The 23500-nt window shown below is 43.5% G+C and overlaps 1 protein-coding gene across 13 annotated transcripts in view; it reads left to right on the forward strand.

Annotated features, from left to right (window-relative positions):
• Positions 1-23500, forward strand: part of LOC125460282 (contactin-4-like) — a 2333145-nt gene that overhangs the window by 2196137 nt on the left and 113508 nt on the right. For all 13 annotated transcript variants that reach the window (XM_048547566.2, XM_048547564.2, XM_048547580.2 and 10 more), the window contains 2 exons: positions 13709-13779; positions 18885-19119. In XM_048547566.2, coding sequence (XP_048403523.2) covers positions 13709-13779; positions 18885-19119 — 306 coding nt within the window. The remainder of the gene's footprint in view (positions 1-13708; positions 13780-18884; positions 19120-23500) is intronic.

The raw sequence follows: 23500 nt of genomic DNA on the forward strand, positions 1-23500 counted from the left end.
TGTGCTGCTGTCAGCCTTTGCCAAAAGATTAGAGCAACTTCTGCAGCTAAACCATGGGAGCAGAAAAGCTGATGTTTCAGGTGAACACGCTTCATCAGGGTGTCAACCCGAATTGCCAACTATCTTACTCCTCTGACGCTGCCCGACCTGCCGTGTTCCCCCGGTTTCACACAGTTTTGACTCTGACTCCAGCTATCTCCGAGCAGTTAGACCATGGACCTTTCATGAAGAACAAGATGTGCATCACCAGCAATATTAACACCAGTAACAGGAAAACCAGCAGCTGTGCCTGATGTCAGTATACAGTTTAGTTATTGTGACCTCTTCTTGGTCCTTGTAACTTGAAATGCATCCTTGAATGGATTTGGTGAGTTATCTATCCTTTTATTTTCAATCTTGGTTTGTAAATTCATAAGTCAAATGTTAGTGTGGTAGCTAAGTTAAACAACTGCCCTTAATTCACACAACTAAATCAAATAGGTTTTTGACTTCCTACCAGATGGTCTGCTGTGCCTGACAGGATAAAGTTCAATATATAAACTGTAAAATCTTCAAAAAGAAACAACATTTTCCTGTATTAGATAAATTGCAAAAAGGAAACATTCCATTTTGCATAATCGATCTATTCCAGTGTTTAAGGCTTAAGTATATCAAAACATCTAACAGATGAAACTAAAGCTTTGCATGTTCTTGTTGTGGTTTATGACAGCATCATACTTTCACTTTAAAGATAATAATTAACTCTACACGTGGGTGAACTGGAGCTTTGTTGATGTAAAGCTTCCATCAGGCAAGATCCAGAATATTGACTCCCTAAGGGCTGAGTCATGAATTGTTTCCTTTCTTTCCACATGGCATCTCACTGTGTGTTAGATCTGAACCAATAAAGTTCACAAAATCACTTGGAAAAACCAAGTTAAGAATTCAACTGGAACGACTGTGAAAAGACTAGTTTCCTTGGAAATGTTAAGTGACCAGAATTCAGGTTTTCAGAGCCCTGCAGCAAGTAAAACCATTATCTAGCATCAATTTTCTTCTTGCAATTCTTGCCTTTTATGGCACAAAATAATCATTGAGGGTGAATTAACTGCACAGAGCCCAGGTTCCCATCACGAAGTTACCTTTTATTTACATGTGCACAGTACACTGGCAGTAATCAGACAATTCAGAGCCAGTCTCCGAAGTCAGGAAACTCTCTGAATCCTATAACTGTCAATCAGGGTTCCTTGATTGGTCCAAGTCAACAAGTCCAATCAAGAGTCCCTTCAATAAGATCCAATCACTACAAAGATATTTCTTTGCGTTAATTGACTTGTCCTTGACAATTCACTTTTTTTTGTGAAGGAACAATGTTGGATGATCTGCACCAAGTTGAATCTGGGCACAGGGACATTGAATAAAAAAGCAGGGAAATGATGAAAAGCCCGGATTAAAAGTTGCTTCACCGTCAACTGAATATTGTGTCTAGTTATAGCATCATACCTGAGAGGCATGAGAGACGGTGCAGAAAAAGGCCATGAGGATCATTCTAAGGATGAGGCATTTAAACCACATCACTGAAGGGGAGAATCTGTGGCAGCTCTCCTTGGAGAAGAGTAGTATGGGAGAAGACTAGATAGAGGTACTCAATATCATGAGGGTATGCACAGAGTAGATAAGGAAAGAACTCTGCTGCTGAATCAAGGTAAAACATGCAACAATAGTATACAGAAAAAAACTTCTTTGTACAGCAAATGTTTAGAATGTGAAATGCACTGCCTGAGTGTGGTGAACGTAGATTTAATCAATGCTGTCAAAAGAGAATCAGATCAGTATTTGAAGAGGAGAATAATTGCAAGTCAACAAGAAAAGGTTGAAGAATGGCTCGAGTTGTGCAGCCAGCCATTCCTACCCTCCCCTGCCATTGAATATCTTCATGGGTGATCTTGTGCCTCCCTTTTGCTTTTTCTGCTCACTGGCCATATCCCTGGTTTCCCTCTGAGACTAAAAATTGGTCAATTCCAGCCTTAGATATATTCAGCAATCTTTAAAAGGCCACTACGCACCCAAACAAGCACTGCCAGTGTGGAGCTGCCCTGCATAGTTCGTGACATTTGCCTTGGCAGATAAGAAGACATTGGTGCCCTGCTTTCCAGGGCGGTGGAGACCCTGGTGGATAGGAACATCCTCTTCCATCACTCCCAACCTCCCACCAGTCATTGTAGAATCTGCTTCTGCCAGCCTGGTCCGATGTTGCCACCTAGTTCATTGCAGTCTCAACCATCTTTGCTCCCTCACACTTGCTCAGTCTCTGCTATGATACTCGGAGTGAGCAAATAGTCCTGAGATGCAGCTTGCACCAATCCATCAGCTGACTGCCTGGCTCTCTGCATGTGAAACTTCCTTGCAGCAGCTTGTATGTTCATTGCTAGCTCAACCTGAAATGCCGTTTTAAGGTGTATAGATGCTCTATAAGTGTTTGGACAAATGCCAAGCAGGCCCTGAGAAGCTGGTGGCCGTTGAATGCTAGATGGGAGGGTGGTGACAGCAGGTGCCTTGAAAATGCCTGAGATGTTATTGCTGTGTGTCCAACATGAGGAGAAAACAGTGAGCTGTGGTCACCAGGTGCCCACTCTGACATCCAGGTCAGGAATTGTTGTTGCCAAGCTTCCCTGTGGTGGGTGGTACATTAGGAAGTTGTGTATAAATGAGGTGAGATTTGCAGTTAATAAGGCTCACAGTAAGCAACATTCGCATTAAAAGGTCTCTCACTGCTCCCTCGCGAGAATATGGTCCCCCTACCGGGTGGTCTGTTTCAAAATACAATGAGTTACTCCCAGTGTAAGAAAAGGCTTTGTATGAATTCTCACAGATTTCTTACCACAGCCCACATCATTCAGGCCCCTATAAAATTTCTCAGCATTTCCTCGATTGTAGAGAATATGGACCCAATTTAATCAGCCTCTCATCATAGAATAGCCCCCTCTTCCCAATGTAACTTTATTGCAACTCTATTCTTCCTTAGATATGGAGACTAAAACTGCACAGACTGTTCCTGATGTGACCTCATCAAAGTCGCTGGCAATTGGACTGCCAATCCTTTATAACTGTACAATGAGGGCAAACATGCTGCTTGCCTCACCATTGCTTGCTGTATCGACCAGCTAACTTCCTGCGTTCCTTGTATGATCTCTGAACATCAATATTTCCAAGTTTCGCACCTTTTAAAAAAAATTTTGCTTTTCTGTTTTCATGACCAAAATGAACAGCTTCACGGTTCCCCATACTTTATTCCATTTGCCATTTTATTGCCCACCTACTTAACCTGTCTTGTAACTCTTTACAGACAGTGACCTCCTCAGAGGTTACCTTTCCACCCAGCTTTTATCATCAACAAATCTGGATATCACTTTCTATCTCATCACCTAAGTTACTCAATTCTACAGCCCTTGATGTTTGACACCCTCCCCCACCTCTTTATTCAACTTCTCCACAATCCCAGTGAACAATGCTAAACTGTATTTTGTCATTCAATTTGATATTTTCAAATCTTATTTGGAGAGAATAATTGTGTTGCAGGTGATTTTCTGAATGTTTTTCGAAAAATCTCCTCATAACTGATTTGAATCTGCTTTTAAATGTAATGATTGAACATGGTTTATGGTTGCGTTGGAACAAACTATTTGGACTCAGTAGAGTTCGAGCAATACCTTCCAACTTCACCTTTGCTTTCATGTTAATCCTGGACTGATCCTCGCAGGACATATCTCTCCTCTTACAGTCATCTGTGTGTTAGATCAATAAGTTATGGCGTGAGCAAGGAAGAAAAATGAGAGAAACACATTGATATGCACAGGCATACTGAGAAATCCAGAAACCACACAGGATTAGTTGTGTTTGATCATTTATTGTAAAAAGTGGATATGATTTACACGCAAGTCATGGCATATGTGGAGACACACATAATTTTTTAAAAATAAAATTAATTTCTTCCAGAGATCCAAGATTTTGCTCCAAAACAAAAGTAGCTATTTTGAAAAATGTGCAACAAACTCAGTTTAAACAAATTGAGCATTTTATTAAAGTTGGAGATTGTTAGCACACAAGAAGGTGGAGTTATACAGGGGACAGAAGGAAGAGATTAAAGAATAAATTTAGCTGAGAAAAAGAAAGAAGAACGGGGGATTTAAGAAACAACGAAATTGGAAATTCTGAAATGGCCATTTTAGCAGTGGATGAGTGATACAGCAAATCGAACTCTATGTGGCTTGATATGCAGGATAGAAATGTTACACATCAGCCAGGAAAATCAAAAGAGCTTTTACTTTTACTTATTGGATGTGGAGGTTGCTGGCCGGCCAACATTTATTGCCCATCCGCAGTTTATTGCCCTTTAAAAGGTGGTGGTGGACCATCTTCTTGAACAGTTGCAGATCATGAGCTGCCTGTGGGAAGGAAGTTCCTGGACTTTGATCCAGTGACAGTGAAGGAACAGTAAAATATTTCCAATTCTGGATGGTGAGTGGCTCAGATGGGAAGCTGCACGAGGTGGTATTCCCATGTATCTGTTCCTTTAAATTTCTGAAGTACAACTTGGAGATGGTACGCACTGCCTCAGCTGAGCATTGGGGGTGGAGGGAGTGACTGTTTGTGGATGTGGTGCCAATCAAGTAGACTGCTTTGTCATGAATCTTGCCAAGCTTCTTGAGTGCTTTTGGAACTGCACTCCTCCAGGCAGGTGGAGAATATTCCATTACACTTGTGACTGATGCCTTGTAGATGGTGGACATGCTTTGGAAAGTCAGGAGGTAAGTTACTCGATAGAGCACTCCTAGCCTCTGACCTGCTCTTGTACTATTGTAGTCGATGTATCAAGTCCAGTTGAGTTTCTGGTCAATAGCAATGCCTAAGATTTTAAAAGCAGGGGATTTGATGATGGTAATGCTATTGAATCTCAAAGGGCGGTGGTTAGACCAAGTGTTATTGGAGATGGTCATGGCCTGGCATTTGTGTGGTGTGAATGTTACTTCACTTGCCTTCCCAACTCTGGGTATTGTACAAATCTTGTTGCATTTCAACATGGACCGCTTCAGTGTCTGATGAGCCGCAAACAGTGCTGAACATTGCAATCACCAGCAGAAATCCTGACTCCTGACATTATGATCGAAGAAAAGTCATTGATGAAGCAGCTGAAGATTGTTTGTCCTAGGACTCAGAAAGTCCTGCAGAGACCTCCTGGAGCTGAGGCGACTGACCTCTAACAACCATCTTTCGATGTGCCAGGTAAGACTCCAACCAGCTGAGAGTTTGTCCCCTGAGACACATTCATTCCAGTTTTGCTAGGGCTCCTTGATGCCCTACTCAATCAAATGTAGCCTGAAAGTCAAAGGCTGTCACTCTCATCTCACTTCTGAAATTCAACTCTTTTGTCTATGTTTGAATGAAAACTGTAATGAGACCAAGAGCTGAGTGGCCCTATTGAGTCCAAACAGGATGTTAGTGAGCAGATTACTACTGAGTAAATGCTGTTGGTGCGACCTTCCATCACTTTACTGGTGATCAAGAGTGGACTGATGGGGTAGTAACTGGCTAGGTTGTATTTGATTTGCATTTTGTGTGCAGGAGATACCCGGGAAATTTTCTGCATTGTTTGGTAGATTCCAACGTTGTAACTGTACTGAATAGCTTGGCTATTGTAGCAGCAAGTTCTAGACCATGTCTTCAGTACTCTTGCTGGAACATTGTCAGGGCCCAGAGCATTTGCAGCTTCTGTGTCTCTAACCATTTCTTGAAATCATATGGGATGAATCAAATTGACTGAAGACTGATATCTGGGATGCTGGGGACCACTGGAGCTGGCCAAGTCAGATCATTCACTTGGCATCCTGAAGATTTCTGTGAATATTTTGCACATATGTGTTGGGCTCTTCCATTATCGAGGATGGAACCTCCTCCAGTGAGCTGTTATGAATGGATATCGCAGGACTGAAGAGCTGAGATCTGATCTGCTGGTGGTGGGATTTTTAAACTCTGTTTATCACTTACTGCTTATGCTACTTGGCATGCAAGTAGTCCTGTTTAGTAGCTACACCAATTTGCCATCTCAAGTATGCCTGGTGCGTGTCTTGGCATACACTCCCACACTGTCCATTGAACCAGGGTTGATCCTTTGGCTTGATGGTAATGGTTGAGTGGATATGCTGGGCCATGATCTTGCAGATTGTGCTGGAGTACAGTTATGCTGCTGTTGATGGTCAGCCAACAGTGCCTCATGGGTGACCAGTCTTCAGTTGCTAAACCTGTTCAAAGCCTGCCCCATTTAACACCGTGCTAGTTGACGTGACTTTGACATTGGAGGCCATGAAATGGAAGGCCCAGTAGAATGCACAGTAGGATCCACTTCCACTCCCACTTTGGGATTGAGTGATTTCTTGCTGCAGAACATTCCATCACATTAAGGTAGCTCAGCATCATGTCAATGTTCAGTTGGCAACAATTAATGTAATTCCTGACGTAACCTGAGGAGTCCTCAGATATGAAACTTTTGTGTGGGAAATGGGCAATTCTACTTGTGACTCTCCACAAACCACTAGAAATTGGCACAATGGACAACCCAAAATGAAGTTTTAGTCCAAGGTGGCTTCACTGGGTTAAACCACAGCAGTTTCACATTGGTATCAATTCAAACTTTCCTTCCATAAATATTTAAACTACCAAAAAGATAGAAAATAAAAGTTCAATTTTATGCAAACATGACCAGTAATTTATTTCTCATGTGCAAACTGATCAGGTTTGATGGCTGAAAGGGTCTTAAAAAAAAATACACATTTTATATCCTGCCACGTGTCTCTAAAGTAAAAAGTTGTTGCTTATTTTGCAGTGAAATGCATCTAGCCCTAAGTTAATTTTCAAACTCTGGATTTCAAACCAACAAGACCAGGTGAATTATTGTTCATGAAAAGCAAGACATGCTACCAAAGTTTTTCATCTTGCACTCATCTGGACAAAGGCAAGAACATAGAACATAGAACAATACAGTGCAGAACAGGCCCTTTGGCCCTCGATGTTGCGCCTACCTGTGAACTAATCTAAGCCCATCCCTCTTCACCACCCCGTCATCATCCAAATGCTTATCCAAGGACTGTTTATTTGCCCCTAATGTGGCTGAGTTAACTACATTGGCAGGCAGGTCTTTCTACACTCTTACTACTCTCTGAGGAAAGAATCTGCCTCTGACATTTGTCTCAAATCTATCACACCTCAATTTGCAGCTATGCCCCCTCGTACAAGCCAATGTCATCATCCTAGGAAAAAAATTCTCACTGTCCACCCTATCTAATCCTCTGATCATCTTGTATGTCTCTATTAAATCCCCTCTTAGCCTTCTTCTCGCCAATGAGAACAGGCCCAAGCCCCTCAGCCTTTCCTCACAAGACCTTTGCTCCAGACCAGGCAACATCCCGGTAAATCTCCTCTGTGCCTTTTCCAATGCTTCCACATCCTAAATAAGAAAGTCAAATTTCAAATTATTACAACAATTTAGATACCAGAAGAAAAGGGTAGTGATTGGTTAGCAAAGAAACTTTTGTACACTGAGGCATTGCCACAGAGAAATCATGGTTGAACTCCAGACTCCTCGAAATCTCTTGGCCATACAAAAGTGGCGCAAGGTTTGAACACAATCCTTTCATTTGACAGACTTTTTTATGACTTTAGGACTTAAAGTGAGCGGACAATTATGCAGAGCATAACGAATGGTGGAGATTAGTTTGCTCCAATGGTCTTCACTGAATTATAATTTTTTTGTCCTTTAGAATCTCTTTCAATAATCTGGTTTATGAGTTTCATGGTTTTGCTGGAGAATAATTTTCTCAAGTATTGCTGATTTGCCTGTCTGGCAAAAAATAGATGAAAGGCTAAAATGACTGGGCTTAACATGCTTAGCAAAACATTTGCATTAAGCTGTCTTTCACCAGATTTTTAAAATTTTGCAAATTCAATGAAATATTGCGCTGAATTTCAAAATTAATTTGTAAAAGCCTTGGTTATTGCACATTCAGAAAAAAGGCATAGAATAAATAGGCTAAGCAACTTAGTTTTGATCAGAAATGATGATCACATACGAATGCATGTATTCAGTGGTTTTGAAATAGAGTACTGAAAAATGGCTTAAAATGTGAGGATGGTGTGTCTGTTTACAATGAACTAAACACGTCTCCAGTGTTCTGCCCATCTCATGATAGTGGTGTCTTGCTATTAGCTCTGTTTTAAGTTCAGATGCCTTTGTTTCAACCTACTTGCTACCACTACACCACCCTTCTGTATTTTTTCAAGGAATCATTTTCCTAATTTCTTTTGTCCTTGCTGAACCACAGTAATGCAACCAATTTAATATTACTTTGATCCTGCCAACACCTAAATCTTCCTCAATAATCAATAATCCAGTGAGCAAAGTTGAAAAACCTCAGGCCTAATGCAGTACATGATTTTCCCCTGTTTGAACATTTTGGATATAAGGGCTTGGTATTTTAGTTTGATGGAGTGGGGAATAAACTATAGGACAGAGCCCGAACAGAGGGAAGAGCAGTTGGATAGACAAATGACTTCATAATGAGATAGCCAATGCTGGAGAATCTGAGATAACAAGGTGTAGAGCTGGATGAACGCAGCAGGCCAAGCAGCGTCAGAGGAGCAGGAAAGCCGATGTTTCAGGTCTAGACCCTTCTTCAGGAAAAAAAGTGTCTAGACCCAAAACGTCAGCTTTCCTGCTCCCCTGATACTACTTGGTCTCCTGCGTTCATCCAGCTCTACACCTTGTTAGTGCACAACAATCTGGCTAGGAGAGTGAATAGTTGTTAATGGGGACTGTTAGTGACCATCAATAGTTAGTGTGTAATGCAAGGCTACATGATAACAAGGCCTGTGGAGTAGGAGGCGAGTACGTGAGAGAGTTTAGGCCCTAAAATGGCTGAATTCAGTTTTGAGTCCGGAGGGCTGCAGGGTCCCCAAGTGGAAAATGAGGTGTTGTTCTTCCAGCTTGCATTGAGTTTCACTGGAACACTGCAGCAAACCAGAGACAGACATATGTGGCCAGGGAATACACTAGTGTGTTAAAGTGGCAGGCAACAGGTAGCTCAGAGTCTTAATTGCAAGGAGAATGTAGATGTTCTGCAAAGCAGTCCCCAGTATACACTTTGTTTCCCAAGTGCAGAGGAGACCACATTGTGAGCAGCTCATGCAATAGACTAGATTCTGGGAAGTGCGGGTGATGTGCTGCTTCACCTATGCCCTTGGATACTGGCCAAGGAGGAGGTAAATGGAAAGGTGTTGCACCATTGCTGGTTACAGGGGAACGTGCCGTCGGGCTGTAGGGAGGTGTTGGGGTTGAAGGAAGAGTGGTCCAGGGTGTCCTGGAGGGAATGATCCCTACAGAAGGCAGACAAGGGAGAGGAGGGGAAGATGTGTCTGATGATGGCAACTCACTGGAAGTGGTGGAAATGGCATCTGATGATCTTCTGGATATGTATGCTGGTGGGACGATAGGTAAGGACAAGGGGAACCCTATTGCCGTTGTGGAAGGGAAGAGAAGGAGTGAGGGCAGAAGTGCGGGAGATGAGTCGGACCTGGTTGAGGGCCCTGTCGACTGGGATGCTAGGAAATCCTCGGTTGAGGAAGAAGGTGGTTGTTTCGGAGGCTCCCTTGTCGAAGTCAGCCTCGTCTGAACATATGCGACAAAAATGGAGTAACTGAGAGAATGGGATGGCGTATTTTACAGGAAGTGGAATGTGAGGATGTATAGTCCCGGTCGCTGTGGGAGTCAGTGGATTTCCCAGAAATGGAAATAGAGCTGTTGAGTAAGGGAAAAGAGGAATCAGAAATAATTTAGGTGAAAGTGAGGGCAAGGTGGAAATTGGAAGTGAACTCGGTGAACTTTTCCAATTCTGAAAAGAGCAGGAAACAGCATCGATGATATCATCGTTATATCAGAGAAAGAGTTGTGGGTGGATACCAGTATAGGACTGGAACAAGGAATGTTCCACGCACCCAACAAAGAGACAGGCATAACTGTGGCCCATGCAGGTACCCATGGCCACCCCTCTAACCTGAAGAAAATGAGAGGAGTTAAAAGAGAATTTGTTGAGGGTGGAGACAAGCTCAGCCAAGTGGAGGAGGGTGGTGGTGGGCAGGGACAGTTCAGATGTTTGCTATAAGGGGAATTGGAGAGCCCTAAGACCTTCCTGATGGGGAATGGACATGTAAAGGGATTGCACATCCATGGTAAAGAGGAGGAGGCTGGAACCTGCAAACTGGAAGTTTTGAAACTAGCGTAAAGCATCAGATGAAACATGGATGTACGCAGGCAGGCCTTGGACTGGGGAGAGAAGTGTGAGTCAAGGTAGGAAGAGATGAATTCTGGGGCAGGTTGAAACAATGAGTCTGCCTGGACAGTCCTGTTTATGGATTTTTAGAAGGAGCTGTGCAGGGCTAGGGAACTATCAACTTGGAAGCAGTGGAGGGGAGGTCACCAGACGAAATGAGATCAGCTACCATTGTAGATACAATGGCCTGATGCACCATGGTGTGGTCATGGTCCTGGAGAGGTTAGGTAGAGGTATCTGAGAGCTGGTGCTCAGCCTCTGTAGTGTAGAAGTCAGTTCGCCAGACTACAACAGCACTACCCTTATCGGTAGGCTTAATAACAAAGTCAGGGTTAGATCTAAGTGCACGAGTGCAGTCAGTTTGGAGAGAGATAGGTTGGATTTGGTGAGAGGGACAGAGAAATTGAGGTGACCAATATCACATTGACAGTTCTCATGTGTCATCGGCTGTACATTGTTGGCAACCACGCCTCTAATCTCCTCTGGAGCCTCCATGCCTATTATTGAAGGCAATATCTGTCAACATTCGACACCGTAAATGTGAAGAGAAGGGAGATTACAAGATAATAAAATGTGAGGCTGGACGAACACAGCAGGCCAAGCAGCATCTCAGGAGCACAAAAGCTGACGTTTCGGGCCTAGACCCTTCATCAGAGAGGGGGATGGGGAGAGGGAACTGGAATAAATAGGGAGAGAGGGGGAGGCAGACCGAAGATGGAGAGTAAAGAAGATAGGTGGAGAGAGTGTAGGTGGGGAGGTAGGGAGGGGATAGGTCAGTCCAGGGAAGACGGACAGGTCAAGGAGGTGGGATGAGGTTAGTAGGTAGCTGGGGGTGCGGCTTGGGGTGGGAGGAAGGGATGGGTGAGAGGAAGAACCGGTTAGGGAGGCAGAGACAGGTTGGACTGGTTTTGGGATGCAATGGGTGGGGGGGAAGAGCTGGGCTGGTTGTGTGGTGCAGTGGGGGGAGGGGACGAACTGGGCTGGTTGAGGGATGCAGTCGGGGAAGGGGAGATTTTGAAGCTGGTGAAGTCCACATTGATACCATATGGCTGCAGGGTTCCCAGGCGGAATATGAGTTGCTGTTCCTGCAACCTTCGGGTGGCATCATTGTGGCAGTGCAGGAGGCCCATGATGGACATGTCATCAAGAGAATGGGAGGGGGAGTGGAAATGGTTTGCGACTGGGAGGTGCAGTTGTTTTTTGCGAACTGAGCGGAGGTGTTCTGCAAAGCGGTCCCCAAGCCTCCGCTTGGTTAAGGAAAGGGAGATTAGTTCAGTTGTACAGCCTTCATGCCTTGATACTAAAAGGTTGGGAACGACTGCTCTATCAGCCAAACATGAGCAACAAAGTCAAGGAACGCATTAGCCAAGGCAGTGTTTGTGTTGAATATCAAGCGAAGCGTGCTTGGCAGCTGCTGATGACACATGGCATCCCATTCAGAGCATGGATAACAGACTCTACTGACAACTGGGAGGCGCACTAGTTAACTTTAATAGCTACCCCTGAGACTGTCGAATGTCTGAAAGCTCATTTGAGCTATTACAGTCTTTCCTTGATTAGTGGGAATTCCCTTCAGTTCCCAAACAAAGAATTGAGTCACTTCTTAAATGAGTGGGAAAATCAACACCATACATCATCTCCACACTTACCTCAGTCAAATGGAAAGGTTGAGGCTGCATTGAAATTTGGCAACAGAATTACAGTGAAAAGAAATCAAGCAAAACCAGCACACATTTTTCACCCTCAAGTTCCTTTATCCATTTATGGGACGAGGGTGTCACTGCCTGGCAGGATTTAATGCCCATCCCTAATTGCCCAGAGGGCAGTTAAGAGTCAAGCACATTGCTGTGGGTTTGGAGTCACATGTAGGCCAGACTGGGTAAGGATGGCAGTTTCCCTCCCTGAAGGACATTTGTGAACCAGATGAGCTTTTCCCAATAATTGACAATGGATTCACGGTCTTCATTAGATTCTTAATTCCAGATATTTATTGAATTCCACTTCCACCATCTGCCATGATGGGATTTGAACCCGGATCCCTGGAACGTTATTTGAATCTCTGGTTAATAATCCAGCGATAATACCACGAGTTTATCATGTCCCCAAAGTAAAAGAACATACCTCTTGATGGCATGGAATTTTGCTTAATTTGAAGACTAATGTCACACTGTAACCAAACTACTCTTCTCATAGCAGAAAAGCTACTGAAGGTAGAGGTAATAACAAACATGAGGGTCAAAGCCACACTGAAAAGGCAGTGCTATACTATTGTCAGAGTTGAGCATCTGAGAGCCACCTTCAACACTCCCAACGAATGTCAGCACAGTAGCAAGTTGAGACCTGCAAAGAGTAATTGTCTTCTCAGATATTGGAAATAACTTCACAACTGTAGGCAAAAACACAACTGGAAGAGCTGTTCCTCAACTGCAGGCAGCTGATCAGTAAGACACAAGCTCATCACTTATACAATCTACAGATCAACCACCAGACCCAGAGGTCTACAGCAACCCGCTGACAGGCTTCATGGCAACAACATATGACATGGAAACTCTCCCCAGTGAAGGAACATCATCAAGATGAGCAGCCAAAAACAACATATATGCGTGCCATTAAGAGACCATGATTATGGATATAATGTACATGCAGAAGCTGCTGAGAACAGTACTCTGTGTATTGGGTAACTTGGAAAAGTCAAAATGCACAGGACCATGCATGCTTTTTTTTGATTTTTGAAACACAAAAGGGGTTATTTGGATTGAAATGTAATTATGCACAAATTACACTCCTTGTCTGCACGCTTTGCAGGCAGTCGATTTACTTACATTTGTACGAAGAGTTCATTCTGAGCAGACTGCAGCTTCTTGTGCTCAGAACAGAAGCAGCCTACAGTTGATAGTTGGCAGGCTACAGCAAAGTATTAACCATAATTTTTGTGTTTATTGCCCATATACAATGAAAATATCCAAAAACATTAGTCAGAAATGTAAATATATCTGGAGTTGCACTTGTGTCATTTAAGAGGACAAGTGGCTTCATTTTTAAATAAATATTCGGATCAAATATAAATAGTTAATACGTTTACATATATATGTCCTATGCTATTTATGTGCATGGTCAAATGAGCACTGAGAATGGACTTAAAGCTTTTAAATATTAATAAATATAAATTTAATGACTAATAAAGCTATGATTATGAGTGTGGTATGTATTTCATATTCACATTAATTTGGGAGCAGCAGAAACCAGTGAATTTTGTTAAATGAGAGAAGGATTTCATTTTCCTTGACAGCAGGCTTCCTGTCCTGGTTTCCTTTGATCTAAACTTATCTATTTTTCTTGTTTCTTTACAGTTCCTGACATGGGTCCAGCAAATGTTAGCGGCGGAGGTGGCAGTCGCTCTGAACTGGTCATAACTTGGGAGGTAAGCTCAATTTACCCTCACAGGTTGAACTTTCAAAAGCAGAATTATGCCAAAAAATGCTCATCTATTAACACATGAGAAGTACAGAATCACTGGATAGAATTGAATGCAATAATATCGAAGCAAGACAAAAATATTGGACAACAATAGCGTTTAATTTTACCCAATGATCCTAAATTTGGTTCCATATCACAATGCACATACTGCAGTAAGAAAGGCAATAAGTATCCAGCAGCAACAATGAATGTATTTCACCCCATTAATGATTACATCTTTCATACTAGTGGCCCATACAAGTTGTCTCCTAACAAGTTAAAGAAAACAGCAAAGATTTTAGCCAGTTCTGAGAAAATTTCACTTCCAAACATCTAAAGCAATCAAGAAAGTTTAAAATTTCAGTTGCCCATGATAACCTAGTCTCAACAAACAGCCCATTTGCTCTCAGCACCTAAAATGTCCTTGTTCCTCATAAACTTACCAAGGCCTCTGTTAAAGACTGTAATGACTTTATCAATACCATCTCACCTATTTGCTCCAGAAAGAAATTCATCGCTGCATTAAATCTGTGCTTGATTATGGTAAACATTAAATTGCACAGGTAAAATAGGAATTATTTTTTAAATTGTACTCTGGTTCAATGATGCTTTGCTGGTCTTGAACTTTTACTAAGAATTTATTTTAAATTTCCTGTAATCAGTTGCAGAAACTTCAACCAAAATCAAAAATTTTCTCCTTTTTGTTCTCCCCAAGCTAGTACATATGGTCAAGGAAACAAGACCATGATGATGGAGAAAGATACAAAGATTTTGTCCCTTTGATGGCTAGGTGGAAAGTGGGAGAACGACTTTCGATCTTGACTGTGACTGGTGTGTTGCTGGTTGCTTTAATGTGTATTTAACTGCTTAAGAACTGTGACTGTAAAAGATACACACAGATTTTCTTGTGAGTTTTAAAAGAATGGCACTTATTGACTGACTACCCAATAGATGAAAAAGAAATGTGTTCCAACTGACAGCCCAAATACAGCCAAGGGACGTTCACACACAAACGGCAGTAAGTTACAAGGAGAGCAGGGTATGTTAAGTTGTTTGAAAGTGTCCAACAGAAAGCCAGTCAGATACACATCCTGCAGATTGATGTGTTGGCCAGTTTTAGGCCATGTTCTGTGATTTCTTGAAAGATTCCAGCAGAGGTGATTTGAAGTCTTGACAGACAACCTCTGATGTTTCCTTTGAAGTCAGTAACTATTTGGTTTATGTTGAAGATGGTATCTGTGGTGTGGCTAATCAATTACAGAGCAGCATCAGCTCTGTACACTCTTGTAGAAAGGCATTTCTTTTTGCTATAACCTACTTGTTGTCTGTCTGACTCCAGAGGAATAGTGTTTTTTAACACGAATGGCTACTGTTGTAGATTGTACATACAGATTGATAATTGTATTGTCTGGAAAGAACTATTGGAACCAATTAGTCAGCAACTAATTATATGCGAGTCTTGGGAGGGGTTGGGGGCACATTCATGGTTGTGCTGGAGCTTCAGTTATGTGTAATCACAATAAACCTCCCAACTAAGCAGCATAATCAATTGGATTAACACAAAGAGCTCTCACCTTTCTCAGGCTGAAGGATTGTTTTTCACCTCTGGGGGTCAAAAGACAACCAAGTGGCATAACACTTGGTATGATCTTACCATCATTGACAAAGTAGCCAGTTCCTAATGATAGTCATTAAAAGCTGGGGAACCCTCATTCCAGGTCCATTTTTAACAGTGACTAGACTTGGTAGTGTTTCTCCTCCTCAGCTGGCAGGGTCGGTTACGCAGACGGATTGAAGATAATGGCTCAGCTTGCAAGCCACCTCAATACCTGTGATGGATTCAGGCCTGTGAACTGTGAGGTTGATTGCTCTGATGGGCTACACCCAGACAGCATGATTCATTTCTGAGATAGCAAGAACTGCAGATGCTGGAGTCAGAGATAATACAGTGTGGAGCTGGAGGAACACAGCAGGCCAAGCAGCATCAGAGGAACCGGGAAGTTAATGTTTCGGCTCAGGACCCTTCTTCAGAAATGGGGGAGGGAGAAGGGAACTCAGAAATAAATAGAGAGAGGAGGGGTGGGCTGGGGAAGGTATGTGGATGGTTATAGCTGAATGCAAGTAGGGAGTGGTGGGGATTGTTCAGTAAAATGGGAAGGGCAGATAGGTGGGAGAGAAAATGGACAGGTGGTTTCAGGTCAAGGAGGCAGGGATAAGAGGGAGGGTTGGACATGGGATGAAGCCGGGGTGGGCAGATTTTAAAGCTGGTGGAATCCACATTTATGATCCTGAAGTGAAATATGAGGTGCTGCTCCTCCAGTTTGTGGTTGGCATCATTGTGACACTGGAGGAGGCCCAGGATGGACATGTCACCCAGGCAGTGAGATGGGGAGTTAAAATGGTTCATGACCAGAAGGTGTTGGCTTTTATTGCGTACAGAGTGCAGATACTCTTCAAAACAGCCTCCGAATCTCCGCTTGGTCTCACTGATTTAGAGGAGGCCACGTAGGGAGAAGTGGATGCTGTAGACCACGTTGGGGAATGTGCAGGTGAACCCCTATCTAATGTGGAAGGTTTGTTTTATGCCTTTAATGGGGGTCAGCGGGGAGCTATAGGGCCAGGAGTAACATTTCCTATGTTTGTAGGGAAAGGCGCTGGGGGTGGTGGGGCTAGTGGGGAGTGTGGAGCCGACGAGGCAGTCGTGGAGAGAGTCATCCCTGTGAAAGGCAGATGTGGTGTGGAGGGAAATACCTCCATGGTTGTGAGTCGGATTGTAGGTGGCAGAAGTGTCAGAGAATGATAGATTGGATACGGAGGTTGGTGGGGTGATATGTGAGGACAAGGAGGATTTTATCTTTATTTATGTTGGGGAAAGGGGATGTTAGGGCAGAGATGTGGGAAATGCAAGAGATGTGGTTGAGAGCATTTTTGACCACCGAAGGGGAGAAATTGCGATCTTTGTAGTATGAGGACATCTGGGATGTTCAGGAGTGGAATGCCCCATCTTGGGACCAGTCACGGCGGAGGTGGAAAAATTGGCAGGAGGGGATCGCAATCTTGCAGGAAGATGGATGAGAGGGGTGTAGCCCAGGTAGCTGTGGGAGTCATTGGGATTGAAATAGATGTCTGTTTCAAGGAAGTCACCAGACGTGGAGACAGGAAGGTCCAAGAAGGAGACAGAGGTATCAGAGATGGTCCAGGTGAACTTAAGGTTGGAGTGAAAAATCTTAGTAAGGTTGATGAACTGTTCAAGCTCCTTGTGGAAGCACAAGGCACGGCTGTTACAGTTATCGATTGAGCAGAGGAAGAGTGGGGTTTACTGCCAGTGCAGTAGCGGAAGAGGGACTGTTCCATGTATCATACGAAAAGGCAGGCATAGCTTGGACACATATGAGTATCCATGGCCACCCCATTAGTCTGTAGGAAGTGGGAGGAATTAAAGGAGAAGTTGTTCAAGGTAAGGACATGTTCAGTTAAGTGGATGAACGTGTTGGGGGAGGGGTCTGACTGGGCCTATGGGAGAAAAAGAAGCAGAGGGCTTTTAGGTCATCCGTGTGGGGGATATAAGTGTACAGGAATTGGCTGTCCATGTGAAGATGAGGTTTTAGGGGCCAAGGAATTGTCAGTCTTGAAGGAAGGGGAAGGCATGGGTGGGGAGTTCCTGGACCAGGGGAGAAAAACCAGAGGCAAGTAGGCAGAGATAATTTCATTGGGCCAGGAGCAGGCAGTGACAATGGGTCAGCTTGGACAGTCAGTCTTGTGGATTTTGGGAAGGAGATAGAAATGGGCGGAGTGGTGTTGGGAAACGATGAGTTTGGAGGCTGTGGGCGCAAGGTCACCTGAAGTGATGAGGTTATGAGTCTGGGAGATAACGTTTTGGTGGTCAGGAGTGGGGTCATAATCGAGGGGACGGTAGGAGGACGTGTAAGAGAGTTGATGCCTGGCCGCAAAGGTTTGTGCTCCATACTACTACTGTGCTTCCCTTATCTACAGGTTTAATGGTGAGCTTGTGGATGGACTGGATGGACCGAGCAGGCTGTGTGTCCTGTGAGGGAGAGGATGGAGTGCGTGAGGGGGTGGAAAGGTTGAGGCGATTGATGTTGCGACAGCAGATGGAGATGATGAGGTCGAGGGAGAGTAGGAGGCCTTGGGGTGGTGTCCTGGAGGATGGGGTGTTGGAGGTGGGAGAAGGGATCTGTGAAGGGTGGGTTGGACACCTGGTCAAAGAAATAGGCGCAGAGGTGGCAGACAAAGTGTTCAACATCCAGACATGTGTGGCATTCATTGATCTGTGGGCGGAGGGTAAAGAAGATGTGTCCCTTTAGTGAGGACTGACCATTTGTTCTCAGTGAAGAGGAAGTCGGGGGGTGATAGTGAAGACCCGACAGGGCTTGGGGCTGGGATTGGATGTAGGGCTGGTAGAAGAGTTGGAGCTGGATGTGGGGGCTAACTTTGTAATTTGCAAGGTGAAGTTATGTAAATGTTTGGCCATTTTGAGAGCTGCCGTTCATATCACCGAACATAAATGTTGTCAGTATTTTTTTTTCCAGTCACATCCTATATTTCAGCTCCCTCAGTGACTGAAATTGTGGACAGAAAGCATGGATAATGACACATTTGTAATGTCTTTCATGACACCAGGAGTTTCCAAACAGCTGAAAGCCACCAGGAAAGTTTCCAGTAATACTTTTGAACCAATTTTTCATTTCTTTAGTGTGTTAAGGGTTAAAATGATGAAAAACAAATGTAATGAATGCTCTGGAAAGCTTTTGGAACAGTTTTCTGTTCCATTGGTTTGTCTACCAATTGCAAAAACACGCAAGATGATTCTGGTGCCTAATACAATAAGTTTGAAAAGCAAAGCCAGTTGGGAGCCAATGTGGAACTTTATGCCTCTGCGAAGGTTTAGTCTCAGGCCAACAGTTGGTGGTTTTTGATGTCTTTGCATTTGGTCACATTGCTAGTTTCTTTCAGATCTTTCTTCTCTATGTAAAATATCTTGTGCAACACAAATATAAGTTGTTGCAGTTTCTTTTTGGTAACAATGTTTTTTTAACCTTTGATTCTCAGCCTGTGCCTGAAGAGTTACAAAATGGTGAAGGCTTTGGATATGTTGTCGCTTTCCGACTGTTGGGAACGACAAGCTGGATGAAGGCAGCAGTAACCTCGGCAGACGCATCAAGATACGTGTTTAGGAATGAAAGTGTGCCACCTTTCTGTCCTTATGAAGTAAAAGTCGGAGTCTACAATAACAAAGGCGAAGGCCCTTACAGCCCAGTAGTCATTATATATTCAGCTGAAGAGGGTAAGTAATGAAACCCTTTGTCAGTTGTCTGATAAATCATTTGTTGTAGTCCCTAGCTTTGGGGTTCCATCCTGTGCTGTAAATTTTCCAAAAACAGGCAGGAGCCTTGATCTCAGGGCTCTTCTGACATCAAGTTGCTTATTATTTGTTCACTGGATTTGGGCGTCACTGTCTGTTCCTAATTGCCTTGAGGACAGTTCAAAGTCAACCCCATTGCAATGAATTTGGAGTCACTTGTAGGCCAGGCCAGGCTTTGTTCCCTGAAGGGCATTCATTTGGATAACACTTTGACCGTCTTGTTACATGGCTGCCATGAGGCTAGTATTTTTTTTATTTGAGATTTTTATTCAGTTCAAATTCCACCATCTGCCAAAGTGGGATTCAAAGCCAGGTTTGCCATGATTATGAGTCTTGTCACATATCCACAAAGCCACCTTTCTCCCTGAAGAAGGTAGGCAGCTGGGCACCATGTTAGATGTGCCCGAGTGCTGTATTCTTATATTTCTCAATCACTGGGAGGTGATTGGCTTTAATCACTAGTTTTAATCATTTCGTTGAGAACAGAATCTGTGGAAAAAAATAAAGTACTATACAGAAAACCTGACATAAAAGCAGACAAAACTGGCATCCAATGACCTTCCAAGATCAGTGATTGTAGGGACTGCTGATGCTGGAGAATCTGAGATACAAGGTGTAGAGCTGCATGAACACAGCAGGCCAAGCAGCATTCGAGGAGCAGGAAAGCTGATGTTTCGGGTCAAGACTCTTCTTCAGAAAAAATACCTTTCTGATCACAAGTTTCCCTAATGTTGTTGAAGCCGAACTTATTCAGGTATGTGAGGAATATTCCATCACACTCTGGAGTTGTGCCTTGTTGATGATGGACAGACTTTGCAGAGTCAGTGAGTGAAGTTACTCGTCACAGAATTCTTAAGCTCAGAGCTAATCTTGTAACCACAGAATGTATATGGCTGGTCCAACTCACTTTCTGGTTAATGCTGTTCCCCCATGACGATTGTGGGAATTCAGTGATGCTGATGTAATTGCATGCCAAGGAGGACTTCCTTGCTGGAGATGTAATTGCCTGACACTTGTGTGACACTAATTTTATTACCATTTGCAATAGACTGAGGAGCACCTGAATGATGTCCTTTGGCGAAGATATCGAACAATTGCAACCATTTTCCTTCGTATTAGGGAAGACTCCAGGGTGCAGAGGGTTTACCGCCTAATTCCTGTTGACTCCTCTATCCATCTTCTATCCACCTCCCCCCTCTCTCCCTATTTATTTCAGAACCCCCTTCGCCTCCCCCATTTCTGAAGAAGGGTCGAGGCCCGTAACGGCAGCTTTCCTGTTCCACCGATGCTGCTTGGCCTGTGGGTTCATCCAGCTCTACACCTTGTTCTCTCCCATTGAGTCCAGTTTTGCTTGGGCTCCCTGATGCTATATATCATCAAATGGCCTTGTTTTGATTTGCCAGATCTGTTGAATTCTGCACCATTTAGTGCAGTGGTAATACCATATTACATGCTGAAAGATATCCTACATCAGCAGGGGAGCTACTCTTGGAAATGGACATTGAAGTTCCCCACTCAGAGTACATTTTTGCCCTTGCCGCCCTCAATGCAGCTGCCAATGCTCAACATGAGGTGGGCTGATTCGGCGTTCATCCGTCAGGGAGTGTTAGCAATGTAGCAGGTGAGAATCAGCAGTTGGTTTTCTTGCCCATGTTTGACCTGATTCATGGGACTTCCTTGAATCCAAAGTCAATATTGAAAATTCCTAGGGGAACACTTATCCAACCGAATACTACAGTGCTGCCACCTCCACTGGGACTGTCCTATCAGTGGGATGGGACATACCCTGGGATGGTGAGGCTTGAGTCTGAGATTATGTCAGTCAGGTATGATTCTGTGAGTGTAACTGTATCCTGATTTTCTGGGAATTCTGTGCAGTAAACATTAGAAATTAGCCATCTCTACCTCTGTAGACTCACTGTATCTTCGATTTGTTTTAATTATTCATTTACAGGATGTGTGTGTCACTGGCCAGGCAAGAATTTTTTTTACCCATCCCTAATTTCCCTAAGTGTAAATCACATTGCGGTGGGACTGAAGCCACATGTCGGCCAGACCAGATAAGAATGGCAGTTTTTTTTCCCCTGAATGACATTAGCGAACGACATCTTTTCCCCTCACAATCCACAATGGTCATCATTAGACTCCTAATTCCAGACATTTATCGTACTTAAATTCCACAATCTGCCAATGGCAGGATTTGAACCTGGGTCCCCAGAACATCACCAGGGATTCTGGATTAATAGTCTAGTGATAATACCACCGGGCCATCCCCTCCTTGACTTTTGCAGGCTAACCTGTGTGAAGTTCAAGGATACCTTAATATATCTGCAAATCATCTTACAATGGTTTCCTAGACTGTATCTGCTTAAAGCCCATCCCAACATGAGTCAGAGTAGCTTTGTATCAGGTAGAAATATTAAATAACTAACTTCTAAATGACCAACTTAATTCTAATTTGGAGTTCAATGGACAATTACGTGTCACCTTTCATAAAGTCTGATATTTCTCACATCTTCCTGAGAAATGTTGAGGTCAACAATCTCTCCACAACCATTCCAGATGTCCTTGCTAAAATTCTACAGATGTGAGCAATTTGTATCTTCCACTGAAAAAGTCTGTCCCATAAGAAGCAACCTGCCCACGCTTGTTGTCAATGAGATTTGAAGCAGGTCATGTGACACTGTTCTCTGTTCCATTCTAGCTCAGAAGTCACATGACACCAGGTTATAGCCCAGCAGGTTTATTTGACCTGACGAAGAAGTAGTGCTCTGAAAACTTGTGATTCAAATAAACCTGTTGGACTACAGCCTGGTGTATTGTGGCTTCTGACCTAGTCCACCCCAGTCTAACACTGGCACCTCCACACCATTTTAGCCAAAATAAAGCCCCACATCATAACGATCCTAGAAACGTCAGTTTTATAACATGTCATATGGGCCAATGATGGCTTGAGGGCTCCATGCCACTGGAAAAACTCAAACATTCAAAGGTCAAAAACTTTGCAATACTTTCATGAAGTCATATCTACCTTTTCAACCAAATGACTAGAACCTAATGACCCTGGACAGTTCTTAACATTTAGCATATTGAGGCTCAGTGGAAGTTCATATCTGCTTACACTTCAACATTTAAATGTCAATTATGCCCATTCAGACTCTCAAGAAAGTGCACAAAATTGTATGTCAGACCACGCAAAGGACCAAGACTTGAATTGAATTCTACAGAAATGCGTGTATGATTAGTTTTGGGTGACTATCTATTCTTTGAATGAAATAACATCTTATTCTTCAACTCATCGCAACCTGAGTTTGGAATGAGAGGTCAGTCACCTTGCCAAGATTTTCAATTGCCGTCTTAGATGGTGTCATGTCTGTCAATCTTTACAAAGTAATCATCTACTCTTCAGCTCACATTACATGCAAGCGAACTTACATGGTATGTCACATTCAGATGGTGGGTGGGCATGCTTGCACCCACGGCACCTTCAGAGGTAAAAGGTACTGACATCCATATCTGAAGACCACCCTTGGACTCTTGAAAGCTATCAGTTATCCCTCATCTCACTCCGAGAGAGGTTTTCCAAGTGCCAGGAGGTGGATATTTTCTTTCATGATGCTTCACTGATTACTCAACTCCAGACCAGAAAGGAAATTCCTTCCCCTCTGATTGGTGAAAGAAACGCTCCCATGAGAGCTGGTTCCAAGTCACACACAAGGCAGCGATTTAAACATGTGTAAATGAAACCAGGCACAAGTGCAGGAAGCAGATGAACAATCTCCTGCACTCTGCATGGGAAGTACCATAAACTGTCATTGGAACTTTATGTTTATAAGTCAATTTCTATCACTGTACAGCCATGTCACCTCACTAGACATGCATGACCTGCCCCAAGAGCTCACACCAACTTTATATTTCCAGTCTTTCCAATACTTCCCAGGCATTGCACTCCCAACACACTCACTGGGGAATGGAAGACTGGCTGGAAGGCCTACACATTCTCGCAGATGGCTCCTGCACACATTTCCATCTCATTCAACTCTTCTCTTTCTCTCACTGCAATTTAAGCAGATGCATAGCAGAAAGGAGAGAGCACAGATCGGTGGAGACCATCTGGATCTCTGCATCCTCACCACCGTTCTTGGAAGCTGCCATGCCCCTGGTAGGTGAGGACAAGGAACTTGGAGATTTTCAGAATGGCAGAAACCAATGAGCAAAATTGTGGTCTGCTCTTCTCAGGAGTGCAGCCAGTGTCCCACAGTCCTCTACAAAGAGGCCTCTGCACCTTCACCAACTAATTCTC

Source organism: Stegostoma tigrinum, chromosome 11, assembly GCF_030684315.1.
Source record: "Stegostoma tigrinum isolate sSteTig4 chromosome 11, sSteTig4.hap1, whole genome shotgun sequence".
In the NCBI taxonomy this organism is placed as follows: Eukaryota; Metazoa; Chordata; class Chondrichthyes; order Orectolobiformes; family Stegostomatidae; genus Stegostoma; species Stegostoma tigrinum.